The sequence below is a fragment of the Oenanthe melanoleuca genome, chromosome 6 (assembly GCF_029582105.1).
Source record: "Oenanthe melanoleuca isolate GR-GAL-2019-014 chromosome 6, OMel1.0, whole genome shotgun sequence".
Classification (NCBI taxonomy): Eukaryota; Metazoa; Chordata; class Aves; order Passeriformes; family Muscicapidae; genus Oenanthe; species Oenanthe melanoleuca.
In genome coordinates this window covers 19,527,754-19,546,075 of record NC_079340.1, presented here as the reverse complement: position 1 = coordinate 19,546,075, position 18,322 = coordinate 19,527,754, and the positions used below count along the sequence as shown (strand labels likewise).

The 18,322-nt window shown below is 37.7% G+C and overlaps 2 protein-coding genes across 4 annotated transcripts in view; one reads left to right on the top strand and one right to left on the bottom strand.

Annotated features, from left to right (window-relative positions):
• MYOF (myoferlin) overlaps positions 1–5,029 on the bottom strand; it is a 64,262-nt gene extending 59,233 nt beyond the window's left edge. For 2 of the 3 annotated variants that reach the window (XM_056495068.1, XM_056495069.1), the window contains exon 1: positions 4,843–5,026. In XM_056495068.1, the coding sequence (XP_056351043.1) occupies positions 4,843–4,930 (88 nt within the window). In that variant the 5' untranslated portion in view covers positions 4,931–5,026. Of the gene's footprint in view, positions 1–4,842 lie in introns of all 3 variants that reach the window. The other variant, XM_056495070.1, reaches the window with a different exon arrangement.
• Positions 5,030–6,256: 1,227 nt separating this feature from the next.
• CEP55 (centrosomal protein 55) lies at positions 6,257–18,092 on the top strand. Its single transcript, XM_056495409.1, has 8 exons — positions 6,257–6,677; positions 8,484–8,771; positions 10,984–11,028; positions 11,790–11,928; positions 13,833–14,146; positions 15,113–15,184; positions 15,830–15,955; positions 16,418–18,092. Exons 1-8 carry the CDS (start codon positions 6,495–6,497, stop codon positions 16,622–16,624), a joined length of 1,374 nt encoding a protein of 457 aa, XP_056351384.1. The 5' UTR covers positions 6,257–6,494; the 3' UTR covers positions 16,625–18,092.
• Positions 18,093–18,322: the final 230 nt, after the last annotated feature.

The following is an 18,322-nucleotide window of genomic DNA, read 5'->3' as shown; positions in this document are numbered from 1 at the left end:
CTTTTGACACTCAGAAGCACAAAAGGGCACAGACACACACACAGCTGTTTAAACAGAGATTGCATATATTAGTGATAACAAATGAGCACATTTAAGTACAGAGTGTAAAGCTGCTGCTGATCTCCAAAATGCTCAGTCACCACAAGAAGTCCAAGCTTCCCACTCCACATCTTTAAGGACTCTGGTAAAGACAATTGCATTTTTGTTATTTGAAGTTATGACTGTACTTAACCTGGAAAATGTTGCAAAGGCCTGGGAAGCAAGAGTAAAGATATGCCAAACAGGCAAATTCATATACTCACTAGTCAGGCTGCTGACTGTGGTGGCTCTTTTTTATCGGATGACAGTGGGATGTACTGAAAAAGTCAGCCCATGCTGCAAATTACAAGAACTGACTCCCATTTATGTAACAGGAATTGTCTACAATTCACACAGGATATTGACTCATGTTGTAGGACAAAGGAAAGAGCTTTCATAACATACCATACTGTGGCCTGACATTTTGCAGAACAAAGCACTAATTAACAAGCTAGTGAGAGAAATTCAATTTTATACTATCTAATAGGAGGCAAAGCATTTTCAAAACTGGGTATCCTAGAATATCTGGGGTTGTGCACTGATACTCCAAGTCCCTCTAGAAGCCTGGAGATGAAAAGATGTTTTCAAAGCCAGTGAAAAAAAATGAACAGCTACAGCTACTACAGAGGATAGTAGATTACAGACCTAATTCTGATAGAACTAATGGATAAAAGTCCTATGATCCCTACCTAAACTAAAATGTAACTCTCTAAGGTGAGTCCTGGCTTGAACAACAGTCAGAACAATTCTTGAGAAGGTGCTAAATTTTCCACTGTGAATTATCCATGTTCACAAAAGCAAGATTCATGTTTCCACTAATATGCATATTCCAGATCACACTGAGAAAAAAAACCTTTTTCTGCATCTGTGTGAAAGATTGATGAAAAAACACTAGGAAGAACAGCTTACATTGGGTTTTAGTTGTAATTTTAGTCAGTCAGAGTGTGACATTCACAGTCCTCAAGGAAATAGTTTGAATATATTCTCGTCTCTTTACTGACTTCCTTTTCATTTCACTTTTATCGGTATTGTAATGCACTGGGTGGTGGTGGTATTTGTTTTTAAGCTCTTGGCAAAGCTCTTTCTTCTTCCAGTCAAAAATCCCCGCTGCCAAGCAGGGTGAGGTAGATTGCTCAGTTATTCCAGGAGCTCACAAAAGTTTCAGGTCCTCAGGCTGTTTTCCTCTACTGGTAATGATTGCAGCTATAGCAACCAAGACTAAACCACATCAGGACAAATTGTGCAATAGGGCCAGTCACCCTTTTTAGTGTGGCCCTACCACAAAACAAGAAATTATTGTGGATACAGGAAGAACACTCCATACTCGTTTCTTTAAAAACTAACTACAGTAACTGTGGCACTGTAGAAGGAGTCACTATTTGCTTTATCTTGATGAACGCATTATACTACCTTATATTATAACATGCTAGTTAATATTCTCAGGTGGAAATGACTGTAATTGGAATTTAGTGGCTCAGTGTCCAAAAAAAATTAAGATGACCTGTCTAAATAATAACTGTTCCATCATTAGAAAGATTACACTATAGCAAAACGCTTAATGTTTCCATCTTATTTTTTTTCTATTATAACTAGCATTTTAATCAACATGAGCAGGTGGGGAATACCAGAAGCAAACATTATCTTTAACAACAGTCCTAAGTCTAAGATTCAAGAGAGAATCGCATTTCAGTTAACTAAATATCCCAGAAAACTTTTCTCAGAGTGGCAGCAACTGCAGGATCAAATGGGTAGACCTCCAAAACCCTGGAAATTAAATTTAGATCATTTAATTATCTGCAAAACAGAAAACTTATATCTAGTAAATAATTACACTCTAAAATAATTTTCTTTCACACACTGAAATATGAACTAAAATAGATTTGAACTACTGCAGGCCTGCTGAAAAGCTCTTAGATTAAGCACAAATGGAATCAAGTTGGATCAATCAAATTAAATGCCATTGCACCTCAGCTTTTACTGCATAAAGTGGAATGAGACAGCCAAAACAAATTATCAAAGCACTAAATATCCTAGCATTGACTGCACATACGAGCAATTGAATCAATTTTTACACGCTGAGATGAGAATCTAACAAACCAAAGCAATTATACTGATTTAATCATTATCACTTAGTGTCAGTTTAGCAAGTGGCTAAAAAAACCAGTTTTCTATATCAATTTGACCAATGAATTTTCTCATGCTGAGTGACAAACTAAGAATTCTGCAAGAACAGCACCCAGTTCCAGATAGCGATATTCATTTACTCTCAGGGTGTAGTTCTCTTTGAACTGTGAGCTGTTCTTAAAGTAAATAAAAGTTCATCCCATTGGACTGAACATAAATGTGTAAAAAAAAAAAAAAAGGGAGAAATGCTTGCACAAAACTCCTCTGTTATATCAGAACAGAAACAGCTGCCTATTTCCTCCCAATAAGCACCTAATATACATCACTATAACAATGATATTAACTGCCTAGTTAATATAATGAAATTATGAAATAGATGAAATCTATTCATAGATGAAACCATATTAACTTAGATGTCTTAACATATAAAACATTTGCAGTCACTTTCATACTAACAACTGCAGGATCATGAGCTTTTTCTTCTCAGCATGGCTGTAAAGGTCTGAGACTGAAAGACTGTATTTCCATGGGAGGCTTAAATTTACTGAACCTGACATCAGCAAAGGTCATGTAAATTAAAATTTAAACAAATTACTGTTCTAATGAAATGCCACCTTCCACAGCAATTTTCTGTCAAATGATTGCTGCTTACTAAGACTACCAAGAACACTCCAGAGTCAAACAAGAATATGCAAATATGCTGCAGGCCCATGGCCATAGTCCTGCAAATGCTTGAGTTTTTCTCAGTCTAGCACTCTCAAATGTTGGGTTTTTTTATGTCCCCCAGGATGCACACTGGGTAGGGACTAAAGTTAAGGATTCATGCCCTTTGATATAATATTCCCAAAATAAGACTGTTTTCCTATCTCTGTGCATTACCAGGGTGAGGGGGGAACTAGAAGTGTATAAAAGAAACTTCTATAAACATAAACAGCGAGAAATCAAACATATTTCAGATATGACTCAATGCCCTTGCACTTGGTAACCAAGTCTCCACTTACAAATTAAATCAGAGCTGCTTAATAGCTGGGAAAAGCCTGGTATTTTCTGTCCCACCTGAATCACTCTGGACAGGAAGCAAAAAAATCAGACTCTGGGTATGTAGTAAAATGACATAAATTGAAGTGGCAGGATAATGAGAAATTAAATATCCTACTAAAACCCGCCCCAATTATGAAGCTGACATTGGTTAGGCATGCTTGGGAATATTAAAAATTCCAATTATATTACATAAAGGATAAATAGAAATTAATTCCTTTAATGCCTGTTGTCCAGTTCCTGTGTCTGGATAACTGAAGGACTGAAAAACAAACTCAGTAATGAAGAAAAAAAAAATCTGTAACTTATATTTAGTCAATAAAAGCTAACTGCATTAGAGCACATAGAAAGAAGAAAAGGAAAAACTGGCAGGAAAGCAAAAAAGAAAGACAAAGAACTGGAAAGAGAAAATTCACTTTTTGCAGAGTAAGTAAAATCATATTTTAAGAATTATGAAGTTCCAAAAGCTACTGAGACAGGCTCTGCCACTTGTTCTAACATACAGGGTGGTTAAAAAAAACCAAACCAAACCTTGAAAAAAGGAGGAAACTAAAGGAAATGGAACGATTTTACATCTTTCTGATGCTGAAATAAATGTATCTGAAAACCTGTTACTTTCAAAGTTAAGATTCTTCACATGAAGTATCTTCTCCTTTTCCAGCCTACAGCTGTCATGATTTCAGATTTGGTTTCAAAAGATGACAAAGTCCTGCAAGGATTTTTCACACTTTAAAATATATTTGGATTTCAGTGCACAGTTAGGAATCCAGGTCATCAGGAGATAAGACGCCTCTTTGTCACAGTTTGCATTGATGTATTACATGATCCAAAATTGCTTAAAGGTTTTGACACCTTAAATCAATACTAGAAATTCCTCTACTCTAGCCAAGTGAGGTAATGATGGCAACATGTAAAGTATACTGTAAAACACAATTAGCTTTATGTATAAATGCTAATTTTATCACACTCTTCTTCTTCTCCCATATATAACTGATGAGCAATGAAAGTGAAAAATACAGTTTCCTTCCAAAAACTTGTAATTAAATAAACTCAACAGGCAAAATTTTGATGTGGAATTCTATTTGGAAAAAACCCCACCACCACCACCAAAAAACCCCAAACCAAACTAAAAAAAATATAAAACGCCTTAAGAAATAGTACTACTGTTTTTCATTATACTATTTGTAACAACAATAAATCACAATTTTATTGTATGTGTGTGAGAGTGAGCAATGCCTGTTCAAAGTAATCAAGACAGGAATGATTTTTCAGATGGAAAACAAGGTAATCTTCAATATCAGAATTAAAAGTAGGTTCATTTACACAATTAGATTTCTTTTTAAAGCAACAGGCTAATCTTTTGGAAAAGCTTGTAAAATGTGGATCCTGAAACAGAAGTACAGCTGGCCAGAACAGACCAATGCACTCCACCCAGTTCAAACTTCATTCAGGTAACTCCTGTCTTAATTAAAAAGTCTTCCCGAAAATGACATCAGATGTAATTTCATGAAAACATGTTTTCCCAGATTTTCAAATACTTACAAAGGGCATTATCTTTTGAAGATCTTCTTCCCTAACTACATCTCTTACAGTTTTGCTTACCTTTAAAAATAACAGAAACGATAGGATCTGGTTTCCCAAACTTGGTTTTAGGTATATTGGTAGCAGATTCCACAATCACCCGAAGCATTGTTTCCCGTCTTTGCCTAAATGTTGACTACTACCGAAGGAATTAAATCTTCAGTTTCACAGTCCTTAACTTCTGGACTGAAATGCTAGCAGGAAGAGGAGGAAGGGAATTACTGGTTTACAGCAAAGGAGGTCTATGGGTGGATCTATGACGGACTAGCTACTCAAAGCTCTGGGAAAAAAGAGTCCTGTAAATTGACACCAGATTCTGTCTTGCTGCACAGAAAGAGCTCTCGCTAGTGAAATACTGTAATAGAAAGGGCACGCTGCAAAAACTCCCATTTATTTTTGCTGCTTTTATTCTTAAACTCATAAATCCCTCGTCAGAAACAAAGGCAAGAACAAAGATTAAGCAATACGAACATTAAGCACGACTCTAGAATTCAAGCTAAATAAACCACGTCTGCCTCTCAGTATATCAAGGTAGGAAATTTCACGATAGCTTATATTTTTTCCCTCTAATTTTTAGAACTTCAATGTTCGCAAGTGCTTTTGGTTTGTCTCCGTGCCAGCCTAGTCACAAACTGGCGATGATCCCAAAAAACAGTGTAAGCTCTCCCCCTCCTGTTGTATTCTGGAACAACGACACTGCAGCTTCCTCATGGAACATCCTGGATATAGTAGATTTCTTGAGGAATTCTTGAAATATGTATCCATAACTAAAATTTTAAATGTATTAAGGAAATGCGTGAAAAAGTGACTAGACCATCTGTATTGTTTTGACGCACATTAATGCTTTGTCTTAGCACAAACACGGGCACATACACTCCGATAACATGAACCGGGTAACACTTACATGATAAGCACAGGAGCTCTGAGCTCCCCCGTGCTCAGCGTTAGTTTTTCTCAGCTGTGAACAGATGTAAAAACCCGAGCGGTTCACGCTGCCACTGCCACACGTGTCCCTAGGTCCCCAAGGAGAGAGGGGAAGCCAGCAAGATGGAGCAAAATGAGTCACAAGTGAGAGCAGTTCAGCCTAGCTTTTAAAAATATGGTCACGAGACCTATGCTAGCTTAATTTGTCAAAATATTAATTTGGGGTAGAAAAACCACACGTGTTCAGGGAGGAACGAGGAGAGACATGGAAGAGACAGCACTGAGCGGGCCTCGCAGACTCGCCCCGAGCGCCGGGGCGCACCGCTCCGCCCTCCCGCACCGCGCTGCTGGCCAAGCGCCGCCGGTCGCACCCGGCTGGGAGCCCCGGGCACGGACTGCACCGGCCGGGCGGTGACACGAGGGGGCGGCGACACGAGGGGACACCGCCCCTGCTGCCACCGCCCCGCGGGGCCATCCGGAAACCCCGGAAGTGACGATCCGGAGCCGCGGTATTCAAACTCCCGGAAGCGGCACGGGCCGGGACCGGACAGAGCCGCCGCCGGGCCGTGTCCCCGCACCGGGCCGTGTCCCGCACCGTGACTCGCGGCCCTCCGGCCCCTCTGACCCCGCAGGATCCGGGAAGGCCCGCGCAGCCTGCGCTCGACTCCAGCTGTCCGAGGCCCCGGCCTGCCCGCTAGAAGGGATCGCTGTTCCGTAGCGCCTGGTTTGGTTTGTACAAGTGCCTAAAGATGAATGCCAAGACCACTATAGGTCGAATTATTGGCAAGGGGGGCCTAAAGCCGGGGAACTCCAGAGCTGACAGTGGGCTCGAGAAGGGGAAGCAGGAGAGCGCTGCCCCGCGGAAATCCATGGAGGAAGTGGCCACAGGCAAAGGCAAAGTGATGGACCCGGAGAGGAGCGGGCTCCTCCAGGTGAGCCGGGCTCTCCCCGAGCCAGCGCGGGCCGTGTCCCACGGATACGGCACTCGGCCTCGGCAGCAGGAGCCCCAGCTTTCCTCTCAAAACTTTTGATGTCACGACTGGTTTAGTAGTGCTAGACAGTTTAGACAAACTTTTAGTTTCACACTTTCATTCTCAGGTATTTTTATAACAGCTGAGCTAACACTCATCTGACAAGGCTGGTACATACAAAGACTTAAGGCCAGAGGTGCTAGTTAGTCCATTAAGACCTGTCCTCACGTGTTCAATAGAACAAGCCTCAGAGAAGTATTTTAAGCACTTCCTGCAAAGAACTTTATGTTTGCAAACATAATCAATCTTAACATTGATTAGGACCATGCCAAAAAGTGCAGAGTTTGTTTGAATTGAATTGTCAAGCTCCCACTCAGCTATAGGTAAATGAAACTGTAATTGGGTTACTACGTTATTCTTCCACTGCAGCTAAAGAGCAGAAACTAAGACACTGCAAGATATTGAAGGATATGTATGACTGTATGACTGTTCCACTCGAGGTAAACCTGTGGTTGCAGAGAGGGAAGTTCAAGACTTAATGGGTGACCTTTTACAGGTTTCGGGCTTCCCAGAAGGATGGGGAAACTTTAGATAGACTCCAGAAAAGGTTACAACTAATGTAGGCTAGGCGTACTAATATTTCTAGGCCACTTTTTTTTAACAAAAGGGCTTGTCGTGTGTCTGTGCCACAACATCAGTTGAGAAGTCCTAAGCCAAGGGTGAGCTATGGCTGGGCAGCTCATGCACAGTTTTGGCTAAATTCCTTAGTGTATTTGCTGAGTCTGTTGGTGTTTGCTGGTATTGGTTACTTAATACTGGTTTCCTATGAACTAGGAAAAACAGGTGGAAAATCACCGTCATGTTTGATATACCAGATACTTGTTGGTGTCACTATTTTAGTGAGCAGTGGTGTTCATCCACTTCCTAAAGGAGGCTTATTCAAGTTCATTTTCTTTCAGTTTCTAATGACCTGATATCAACATGCAGGATTTCAACATCAGGCTTTCTCAGCAGAATTAAATGCTATCACATCTGAAGTTCATACAGAGCCCCATGGCATCTTAAATGCAGTACTAATTCTGTGTAATAGTTACCTGTGCTGGAGGCCTACTGGAACAGTGCATGTTGAAAACATTTACTAAAGCACATTTTGAAACTACAGGGCCAGATAATATGGAAAACGGAATCCTTCTCCTGAATGCTTTATTATAACTCTTTTGTAACTTGCTGTCCTGTAGTTTGCAAGAAGGCTCTGCTGCTTCCCAAAAGCTACCAAATATGCTAAGAAATATACTAAGAAATGTAGCACCAACCTCTATGCTGGAAGTGCTTTGGAGTTCTTGTACTGCTTTTTTTTCATATACTGTAGTGATCTTTATTCATATGCAAAACTGAATACCTGCCAAGCCTGTGAAACTTGGTTCTTTGCATTCTCTCCTTGTCTCATCTATTTCAGACTGGTTTTACTGTCTCTTGAAATATTTCAGATGATCACTCCAGTATTGAGTGCTTTGAGTTAAAAGTAATTTTCTCAGCTAATTAAAGGCTAAGAGAGAACTTTGAAAGTAAGCATCATAGAATCATAAGGTCATAGAATGGGTTGGGTAGGAAGAGAACTTAAAGATCACCTAGTTCTAACCCCTCTGCCATGGGCAGGGATACCTTCCACTAGACCCTGCTGCTCAGATCATCTCAAACTACTGTAAACTTGCTAATGCATTTGATGCATAGACTAACACTTACTATTTTTTATTCTGTTTCATTCAGAAAATACTTTCCCTTGAGAAAGAAAAAGAAAAATACAACCATCTTCTTGGAGAGAAGGACAGAGAAATCCAAAACCTGAAAGACAAGCTTAGGTCCAAAACCAAGAATAGTGAAGTCTCCTTACTACAAAATCAACTAGAGGAAAAAGTAAAGGAAGCAGAAAGGAGAGAGCGATTACTTTGTTCTCTGTCAGAAGAAATTAATCGGTTAAAATGTAATTTATCTGCAGTCATGGAAAAATGCTCTGATCTTGAGAACAAAGCCAGTGGTTCTTCTCAGGCATCCCAGGTAAGCACTGAAGAAATACTGCAATTGCAAATTGGAATTTGTGCCCACTAAGCACCCAATACCTGTTATAAAATAGGATGGTTTTTTTAATTTTCTTACAAGCTGTGTTGCATGCTGAAATATTGTATGAAGTGAGACGGTATCCAGATTGAACTCTAAATGAGGAACAGTCAGAGAGCGTACTTCAGGCAACACATCTGGGGAGGGAATTCTCTCCTGCTGTGTTCACACACAGGTAGTGTGACTTGTGATACTACATGGGATGATCCACTGTTGCTTAGGCAGGCACTGTGCCCTTCTCAGATTTGTGTGCTCAGTAATTAGACCAAGTGAGAAGGCAGCAGTGTTAAGAGATGTGAGGCACTAATAAAGACAAACTAAGCTTCTCACCTTATTTAGCTTCAATCAGGAGAATATCTTTCTTCTCTCTGCTCTTATGAATCCTCATTTGTGTCTCAGTCATTAAAACTAACTGTCTTTGCTTTCTATGGCATCACACATGGTAAATTCCTCAATGTGACACAGGATAGAACAGGAATAATTTCTCCTCTCATGTGAAGTGGTGAGTAGGTATGGTGCCTATCCTTGGCAGTGTTTACAAGTCCATTAAGGATTTCACAGTTGTTTTTCTCCCCTGCCTGGTTCTAATGTTCCTCGGAAAATGCAGTAGTATCTCTATGGGGGGGAGCACAGGAAAGTTATTTAGGCACAGGTGCTCAAAAATAGGTGACTGTAAGACTTTCTTTTCCAGCTTTTCACCTGCAGATGGTGCTGGTTCCCTGCATTCCGCATGGGAGTTGAGCAATTTCTAGAAATTCTGCTATAGCCAAATACATAGCAGAATATCTTAATCTACTACTTTTAAATGATAACACATGTATATATAGTACTTCTAATAATGCAGTTTCTTGAAAAAATGCCACTTTAAATGCAAGGTATTTATTTTAAATTTTAAGACACCTTGAGCTTCATTAGAGGTGTTTAAATTATTATATTAAGTCAACAGATTTTCATGATATTTTTGTCAATAAACCACCAAAATATGTATTACTTTAAAACCATAGTTTTCTTTTAAATTTTAACTGATTTATCAAGAGTACAATGATGTTTTGACTGGATGTCTTGGAGAACTTGAAAACAAATCTATCAATGCTGCTTGAAACTGCTATGTGGCGTAGGAGCTCTGAAATTGAAACAACAGTTTCAGGACACAATTTTGGGAAAGTTTTTACTGAGGCAAGACTCTGATGTTCAGAGAAACAAGTTCAGTGTCTCTGAATCCTATTTTTATTAGGAAGTGTTTAAGTTTAATAATTGCATTCAAAGTTCTGTATTTTTCAGCCATAAATTCTGTTGTAAATAATGTTCCAAGAGCCATAGAAAAATGTTGGAAAAAATGTAGTTTGGATCTGGGTAGCAATCTACACCTTTTTTTTTTTTCTCATTGAAGCTCCCTCTGGCTTATACCTACACAATTTCATAGCCACTTTGTATCATGCAGAGAGTCATGTCAGAGTGGAAGACGTATGATTCTGTAACAGCTCTCCAGTTTAAAATTAGTCTCAAGAACTCCTATTCATATGTGTACATAAGTCATACTCACTGTACTGGGGATCAGGTCTCAGAAAATCAGGCAGTTTGTCCTTATGCTTCCAGACAGGCCTGCACAACTTCCCATATGTTTACAGTCTTCCTGTTATCCCAGGGAGGCATCAAGGTTTCTGGCTTTCCCCAGCAACTCCTGTATGTCTAGGCCATTGTCAAATGTATGAGGATACAAAAATAGAAGAAACATTTACCTCTCCTTAAATAATACCCTTAAATATCTTTATTTTTAAAAAGTTCTTTGTGGAATACCCTTCAGGACTTCCAAGGCAGCAGTTCAGCAGAAAATACATTATGGTTTCCTTAGGAAATGTTTTAATATGAGTTGCAGACTTATGGAATAAATTCCATGTCCCATATTTAGCAGAAGAGTCTATTTTAAATATATGAAATGGCTTTCTACATAACTTAGATCCTTCAAAAAAACCCTGGCAACCAACTGTAAAGATCTTTAAACACAAAAGGTATGTATGTTTTATTTTTTTAATGCATCTGTTTTAGTTTTTAAAATGTTCTTATGCTATTTATGTGAGATAAATAGTTGAACAGCTTTGCTGTTTCAGCCATCTATTTTCAAAAACACTAACACGTTGTTCTTTGTCCATAGGAAGCTGCAACAGACAGCACTGAAATTGAAAGACAATTGAAAGATGTAAGTTTCCTGTAAATTTAGAGCACACACTAGATGTATTGAGACGCAGAAGAATGTAAATTATCATCATGTGCACTTTTGGGTAGTATGGGACCTCAGAGGGTATGTTTCTCGCTAAAATATAATCCCTACAATTATTTTGTGAAAAGGCAATAGTTTAAATTGAAAAACCCAAGAACTCACAAAAGAAAAAAATAGTATTTCCATCACCTTTGAAAAAGCTTGTTTGGAACATCAAAACAAAGTGACTGCTGACAAATCAGGAGCCTCTAGAAACCTCACACTGCCTGGGATAACATGAGATTGGATCAGAAACCTCCTGAGCTCCCTTCCAAGCTGAATAAGCCTATGAGCCAAGCAGCTAAAAAAATCAATGCCCATGTTCTTACAAACTAAATTGCAGTTATGCAGTTTTATTTTATTCTATTTTCAAAGTCGATTATTTTATATTTTATTTTATTTTTGAGATTGAAAAGTTAATTCTTCATAATCTAGGCATGACTCATGAAAGCCTTTGTTCTTTAAGTAATTTTCCCATTGCTGCAGTTTTAACTAATGCTCAGCATCCTGAACTAACTAAATGAAGATGGATTTATTTTTTTATTGTACAAATTACAACAATTTGCAGCAGACTTATCTAGCTTATCTTTAAACTGCCTAATATATAACTTCTAATATTTTGAAGACATATGACAAAAAATTTTAAAAGCTGATTAATTACCAGGGACTTTTTTGTTGTTCTTCTGTTTCTTTTTGTGAAGGCTCTTGAGAAAAACCAGCAGTGGCTACTGTATGACCAGCAACGGGAAGCATATGTGAGGGGATTGCTTGGAAGGATCTTTGAACTTGAACAGAAGGCAGAAATAGTTAGCCAGCAAGAATCTAAATCAAATTCAGAAGGTATTAACTTTATTTTTACACCCACAAGTGACCCAAACCATAATTATCTATAGCATAAATTTTCTGAAAATGAATTACAGCACACTTAAAATCAAGGCTTTGTTCTCAACACTTTGTCTGCTTAATGGTAAAACTTAGTTAAATAATATTTCTCTGCTTCCTGTTATCTAGCTATGTTACTTGACCAACAGAACTTCCTGTTGTTATCCACTTCAAAGATGGTTTTTAACAGCCTTGACACTCTATTAGCAACCTCTCTGTTTGTGGAAAGTGTTGAGGCAAATAGATGTACATCTCCCATCCTTCAAAGTACACTTTCAGTCGACATAATGGAAGCATTAAGGATTTATTAGCTAGGTGTGGATCAGATTTTTTTTAATTTACTTTTTTCAAAATAAATATTATAAAAATGACTCAAGATTGCCATGTTCTTTACTCACCTGAACAGTTGTTACAGGGCAAGAAAGCCTGTGATAGCTTTTGGCATCTCTCCAAAGCACTGTTTCGCAATAAGGATCTTGCCACCTCCAGCTCACTTCCTTGCTGTGCAGTTCCTCAGTAAGGCACTCCCTCTCAAGTATTAATAAAATTAATATTATATCGAGCAGAAGAACTATAAGGCATTGACTTGCTTTTCTTATTACGAAATTATTAATTTCATTCATGCTGCAACTGACCCGTAAGGTAAATTAAATAAACAGAACTAGCATTGTGTGGAGTAAGAGCATACACAGACTTGCCATTAATAATTCATGGGCAGTGGCTTTGTTTCTGTATTGCTGTTTGAATCTTTCTGGAAAACAGTGAAATCTCATAATAATCTTGTTTTGGTGCTGTTCAGACATCTGTGAACAGTATTTTTAGAGGGAGGCAGACTCAGCTCACCAGGAAATGTACCCCAGAGTTACTGCAGTCAAAGCTTTGACTCAACAGCAGCCAGGAGATTTGAAGTCAAGGTGTAAGAAATTACACCTCTCTTCAAACAGCTAGGCAGTAGCAGAAATCCAAGTTTCTAAGAACCTATGAAACAAGTTGAAAGTATATATGAAAACCTTTTCTAAGGAAAAACCTGGCCTATCTCTGAGGACATCACTGCGCTATAAAGGAGTATTGCTAATGAAAAGGTAGGGCTTAGTTCACAGCTGAGGGAAGGGAGAGCAGTCAAGCAGGAAACTCTCCCTAGTAAATTACACCTTAAAGAATTAGGGAAAGTCTTCAATAGGAAAAGTATCAAAGTCACAAAACTTACAGTGCCAAAAATCAGCAAAGCCCATGAAATTCTGCATCCCTCATTCTGCTTCTAGATGTATTTTGTATTGCTCCTGAATTTTTGCAGTCTGCCTCTTAATTTTTTCCTCCTTATTAAGCTTTTCTTGGGTCAACAAGCAGAAATTTTCTAGCCCTGGTTTAAGTAATGATTGCTACCCAAGAAGCAAGCATTTTTAATCAAAAGAACTATTCTAGTCCTTTCTATTTGCTATTTAGAAGTAAATTATGGTCTGCAAAAAACAATGGAAGGTCTGGCTTTGGTCAACAAGGTTGAAGTAGAATCTATCACATCCCCAAGGGTTTCTCTGGGGAGGCAGTAATGCTAGCAGCTTGGCTGAAGAGCCTAAAAGTGAAAGTAGGAATCCAGTGTCTTTGGGTCAGATTCCCATAAGTATAATGCATGAGGCCTTTAGAAGAACTGTGTTTTCCAGTAAGTATATTCATAAGGAGACTTAATGTATTATAAATACTGAAAGCTGTTTCAACCAAAGTTTAGTTCTTATCTGAGCTGTGCAATAGGCTACTATGTCAATTTCTATTAATAAGCCTTAAAATGCTGTTAAAGATGTAGCGCTCTGATTTTTAAGCAGGTCTTTTTTTTACATTACTAACTCGATTATTTTTCACTCATTCAGGTTATCTACAAGAGGAAAAGCAGGAATACTATGACCAGCTGTTACTCACTGCTAAGAGTGATCCTAAGGCTGAAAGACGCACTATAACCCAGCTGAGATCTGAGCTTGATGAACTTAAAAAGACATACGAAGAAACACAAGGGGAAATGATGACTTTAAGTGCCTTATTGCAGTCACAACGGGTTGCTGAAATGAAGACTCAAGAAAATGAAAATAAAATGAAAGAGAAAGCACAAAGACTAAAACAAGAAAATGAAGCTATCAAAGAACAGCTCAGAGAAGAAAAAGAAAAGTCTGAAGACCTTTTATGTCAGGTAAGTGGATGGATTTTGAGGTTTGAGATCATTAGCAAAGAATCAAGAAAGATGAAAATTCATAGTTAATCAGAATGGACCATCCCTCTCTCTGCTATTTGTTCTTCACATAGATGTAGATTAATGTCCTTGTGGTTAAAACTGAATTGTTTGAACAAGAAACTTCTTTGTTCATTTATTTCACTGGTCCTGAGGGACACAAAAGAGAAGGGAGAAAATATTGAATTGATTCTAATATAGTTCACCCTTGAGACTAATAGTAAATGAGAAGAAGAAACTAAAAATTCATTTTATCATATCCTCCTGACTATGGAATACCACTAATATTTGCTGTCACCTGGCAGCTAAAATACAACTGATATTTGGAATAAGAGAATAAAATTTACTAGACACCAAAGTAGGCCTAAACCAGAACAGCTAAGCTCTCTAAATACAGGCTGGTTCTCACTGGTTAATAAATGATTAAATTTTTTTTTTAAATTTTTTTTTTTTTTAAGCTGAGCAGCATTATCATAAAAGTTGATATATGCTGAAAGTAGAGGATATTTTAATGTATGCATTTACTTCATGATTATAATACAGTACTTTCTGGCCCTTAAACTTGTTATCTTGTATTAAAAAAAATCGCATTGTTTGTTTTTATTAGCATCATGTCATGTTAGGTTTTGTGAGTATATTTTTGTTAGCATTCTGACTAACACCTAGGAGGCTTCAGTTTTTGGGTTTTTTAACAATAACATCATCCTGCATTCCCTCTTCTTGGTGCAATAATAATTTTTCACTAGGGTTTTCCTTGGGGAAGTAGTGATTTGAATTGAGTTTGGTTCTTCCACAGCAGGCATACATTTTCTGTTGGCATTGGAATGTAAGAGTTTCCTTCCATCCTGTTATAAATTAATTATTTTCTAAGCTTATGAACTATTGTATATTGAAGTTGTTTGTTAGAAGTGTTTATCTGCCTCGTAGGTGCAACTTCTCCGTAAATCATTGCTCAGACAGGAGGCAGAACACACAAGAATAACTTTGTTGGAACAACAGGTATGCAATTATGTGCTAAAGTGCTGATATTTAATCTGTGTTAGGCACAAACTCTTTCTAGACTAACTTCACATTTAAGAATTATTTGTTTATTAAATAAAGTAATGTTATGCATGAATATTTAACTGTGCATAATCTCTTGATGCTTTCAAAAATTTTGACACATCTACCAGGATGTGTCAGGAGAAAAATCTGTAACCTTGTACTGATAAGAGGGTATGATCAAAGCTGATGCTATTTTCTCCAAAATCACCTGTTCAACAGGTAAAGCCTCAGATAAGGCTGTTACAGGAAACAGTGTAAAGCTAATAATCTAATTAATGTTTTGTATTATATATTTTATATAATTATAGAAATAATTGCATTGCCATATTTTCTATTTTTGTTATTTGAAATTGAAACACCCTCCAACCAAAATAACTTTAAACTGCACCTCTGCTAAGGGAAATTTTAATAACTGGGCATGTGTGAATTTCACTGTAATGAAAGCAACAGCAATTTTTAATTTTTCATTTAAATTTTCCTTTTAGTCCCATTTTAAGATATTATTGCAGAGCAAATCTGACTTTAAATATGTAAGTAGGAAACATTCCTCCCAATTCATGCTAACTTCGACTTTAATTTTTCACTTTGTTGGGCTGACAGATCCAGATATGCACCACAGACTTAGAGAATGGGAAGCTTGATCGCCAGAACTTGAAGCATGAGTTAAACCATGTTCTCAAGGAGTTGCGCAAGGCCAAGGAGAAAATAACTCGTCTGGAACCTCTGGTATGTACTGAACGACTTGCAGGTGAATTTAGTCAGGCATTTTGCATAAACATGCATCTTCTTGCTTTGGGATCTTATTTCAAGCATTGAGTAAGTGTCCCTCCATCCTTTATGTCTGTTTCCCCAAGGTGCAGAACCCTGTGGCAGGCAGGCAGGCAGTGCTTTTCTCTGCAGCAAGCACAGAGCAGAGGCACTGCAGCAGGAGCTTCAGAGCAGTCAGAGTGCTGAGCAGGGAGCACTCTGTATTTTGTATCACAGTGTGTGACCCAGGTTTGTCTGTTGCACCATGACAAAGCTGCAATGTGCTTCCACTCAAGAGTTGTTGCTGGTGAACAGGGCACAGTCCTTCGTGCTGTAACACACCCAAGGCTTGTGTGCCATCAAGCCTTAATATATTTTCCTACAGTATTTGATCAGTGCATTGCATGCCCCAGTCTTACAGTCAAGCTCCTCCTTTTCCAGAAACTCCGGGAACCTGGACATATGGGATCACAAGAAGATTTGCAAGATGTATTTGACAAGAAGCTGACCACATATGACAGAAGTCCTTCCCTGAAACACTCCAGCTGCCTTGATGAAAGTTTTCTCGAGTGTCCCAAGTGTAAAGTGTCATATCCAACGAGCCAGCATAGAGAATTACTAGCACATATTGACTTCTGTACAGCTTGAGCTCCAAATGGACTTACTATCTTTGCTTCATATATGCAGCCAATATGCTGGGCAAAAGGCCTTTCTTTTAAAGCTTTTTTCTTTCAGTTGTATAAAATACTGCTGATTTTATAATTGAGTTCCACAAAAAGAGTATTAACATTATCATTTGGCCTCAGTATTTTACCTCATGTTTTTGCAAAACAGCTACTGCATTTTCTAGCTGCAAACAGAAATATTTTTAGAATTAGGAATATTTTAAATAGTAAACTACTGACTTTTTTTTTTTTTTTGCACTATTAAATGTAAGGATAGTAAAAGCACAATTACTGTGTCAGATTAATTTTGGCATACCCAGTTCTTGATTGTTGAATCCTGATGATTGTGCTTTACCTTAACTGACAAGAATAGCTGCAAAATATTTTTGGCCCTCATAGGTGCAATATATATAAATATCTATTTATACATGGTGTGTGTATATATGTGTAGTGTGTATAGTATATACATACACGTCTTATATATCATATATATGTGGAATATATCAACATCTTGATACATAAAAACTCAGGAGGGCCATGTTAGATCTTTGCTGCTTAAGACTGATGTTCAAAACATCAATCCTAAGTAGCTGATGTCCTGAACCACCATCAGGGATAACTAAAATGCTGACCAAGGTTTAATCTCAGAAAAACCAACTTCCTAGCAAACATAAACTTCCTTGGTGACTAAGAACATTTATATTTCAGACAATGTCAGAGGCCATTTTTGAAATTTGGATATAGAATTATGCTGAATTAAACTTGTTTTGCTTCTGTATTTTAGAGGTTTAAGTTAGGAAATGTCAGTTATTCAACCCTAGAATTGACAAATACCTCAAAGTGCAGTTTTTAACAAATTGCTCTAGTAGATTTGAAGTGTCACTGTATTTTGGTATTAATACAAAACAATATATTAATACCAAAGTTAATGACAAAGTCTGGCAACAAATTAGAAACTGGCAAAAAAAATCCCTAATGGATTTGCAATTGCAGTGTTATTTTTCTCTAGCACCCACTGTAAACTTGAATATGTTCTGAGTATTTTGTTCCTTGCATATGTGGTGAAGTTCCAACAAGAAGTTACTTCCATGGAAATTATTAAAATGAGGAAATTTTACAAAGATACACTAGTTAGGAATAAATTAGCTCATTTTACAAGTTTGTGGTTTGCTGAGGACATGCAAGGTGTATCTTTCTCTGGCCTGCTGATTCTGATTGCTAGCTGGTGCCAACTTTTTCCATCGTGCTTTGCTGCAACATGCTTTGTGCATTTACCCCATAATGTTCATCTTAATCCCTGATGGTTAAATCATATGGTTAAATCTTATTTTTAAATATGAAGGTGCTTTCCAAGTTATTGAAAATAACCAATAGTATTAAGTGATGTTATTCTCAATTAAATCCAGTGTTCATAGGACAGAAAATATTAAAGGTATTATCTTTGTATCTGAAATATCTCTGCTAGATTTATTGTATTAGCCACTCTCTATCCACTTTTCAATTTCTATTGTCTCAGGCTAATCTTTGTATTTGACAATTTGCTCAATTGCTAGCAACAGTTTTCTGACTAAAGGTATGATAAACTAATGAGTAAAACAGAAATTGTGCTTCCGAATCTCAAGGTTTTGCCATGAGGGAAATTGTCTTAATTTCATATATTTTTAAAAATCTTATAGCTCAG

Bases quoted from the DNA above. Each gene is read 5' to 3' on its own strand.
- CEP55 (XM_056495409.1), top strand. From the start codon at position 6,495: ATGAATGCCAAGACCACTATAGGTCGAATTATTGGCAAGGGGGGCCTA. The intron at 11,929-13,832 runs GTATTAACTTTA...TCACTCATTCAG, and splicing joins ATCTAAATCAAATTCAGAAG to GTTATCTACAAGAGGAAAAG. The intron at 15,956-16,417 runs GTATGTACTGAA...CTCCTTTTCCAG, and splicing joins TAACTCGTCTGGAACCTCTG to AAACTCCGGGAACCTGGACA.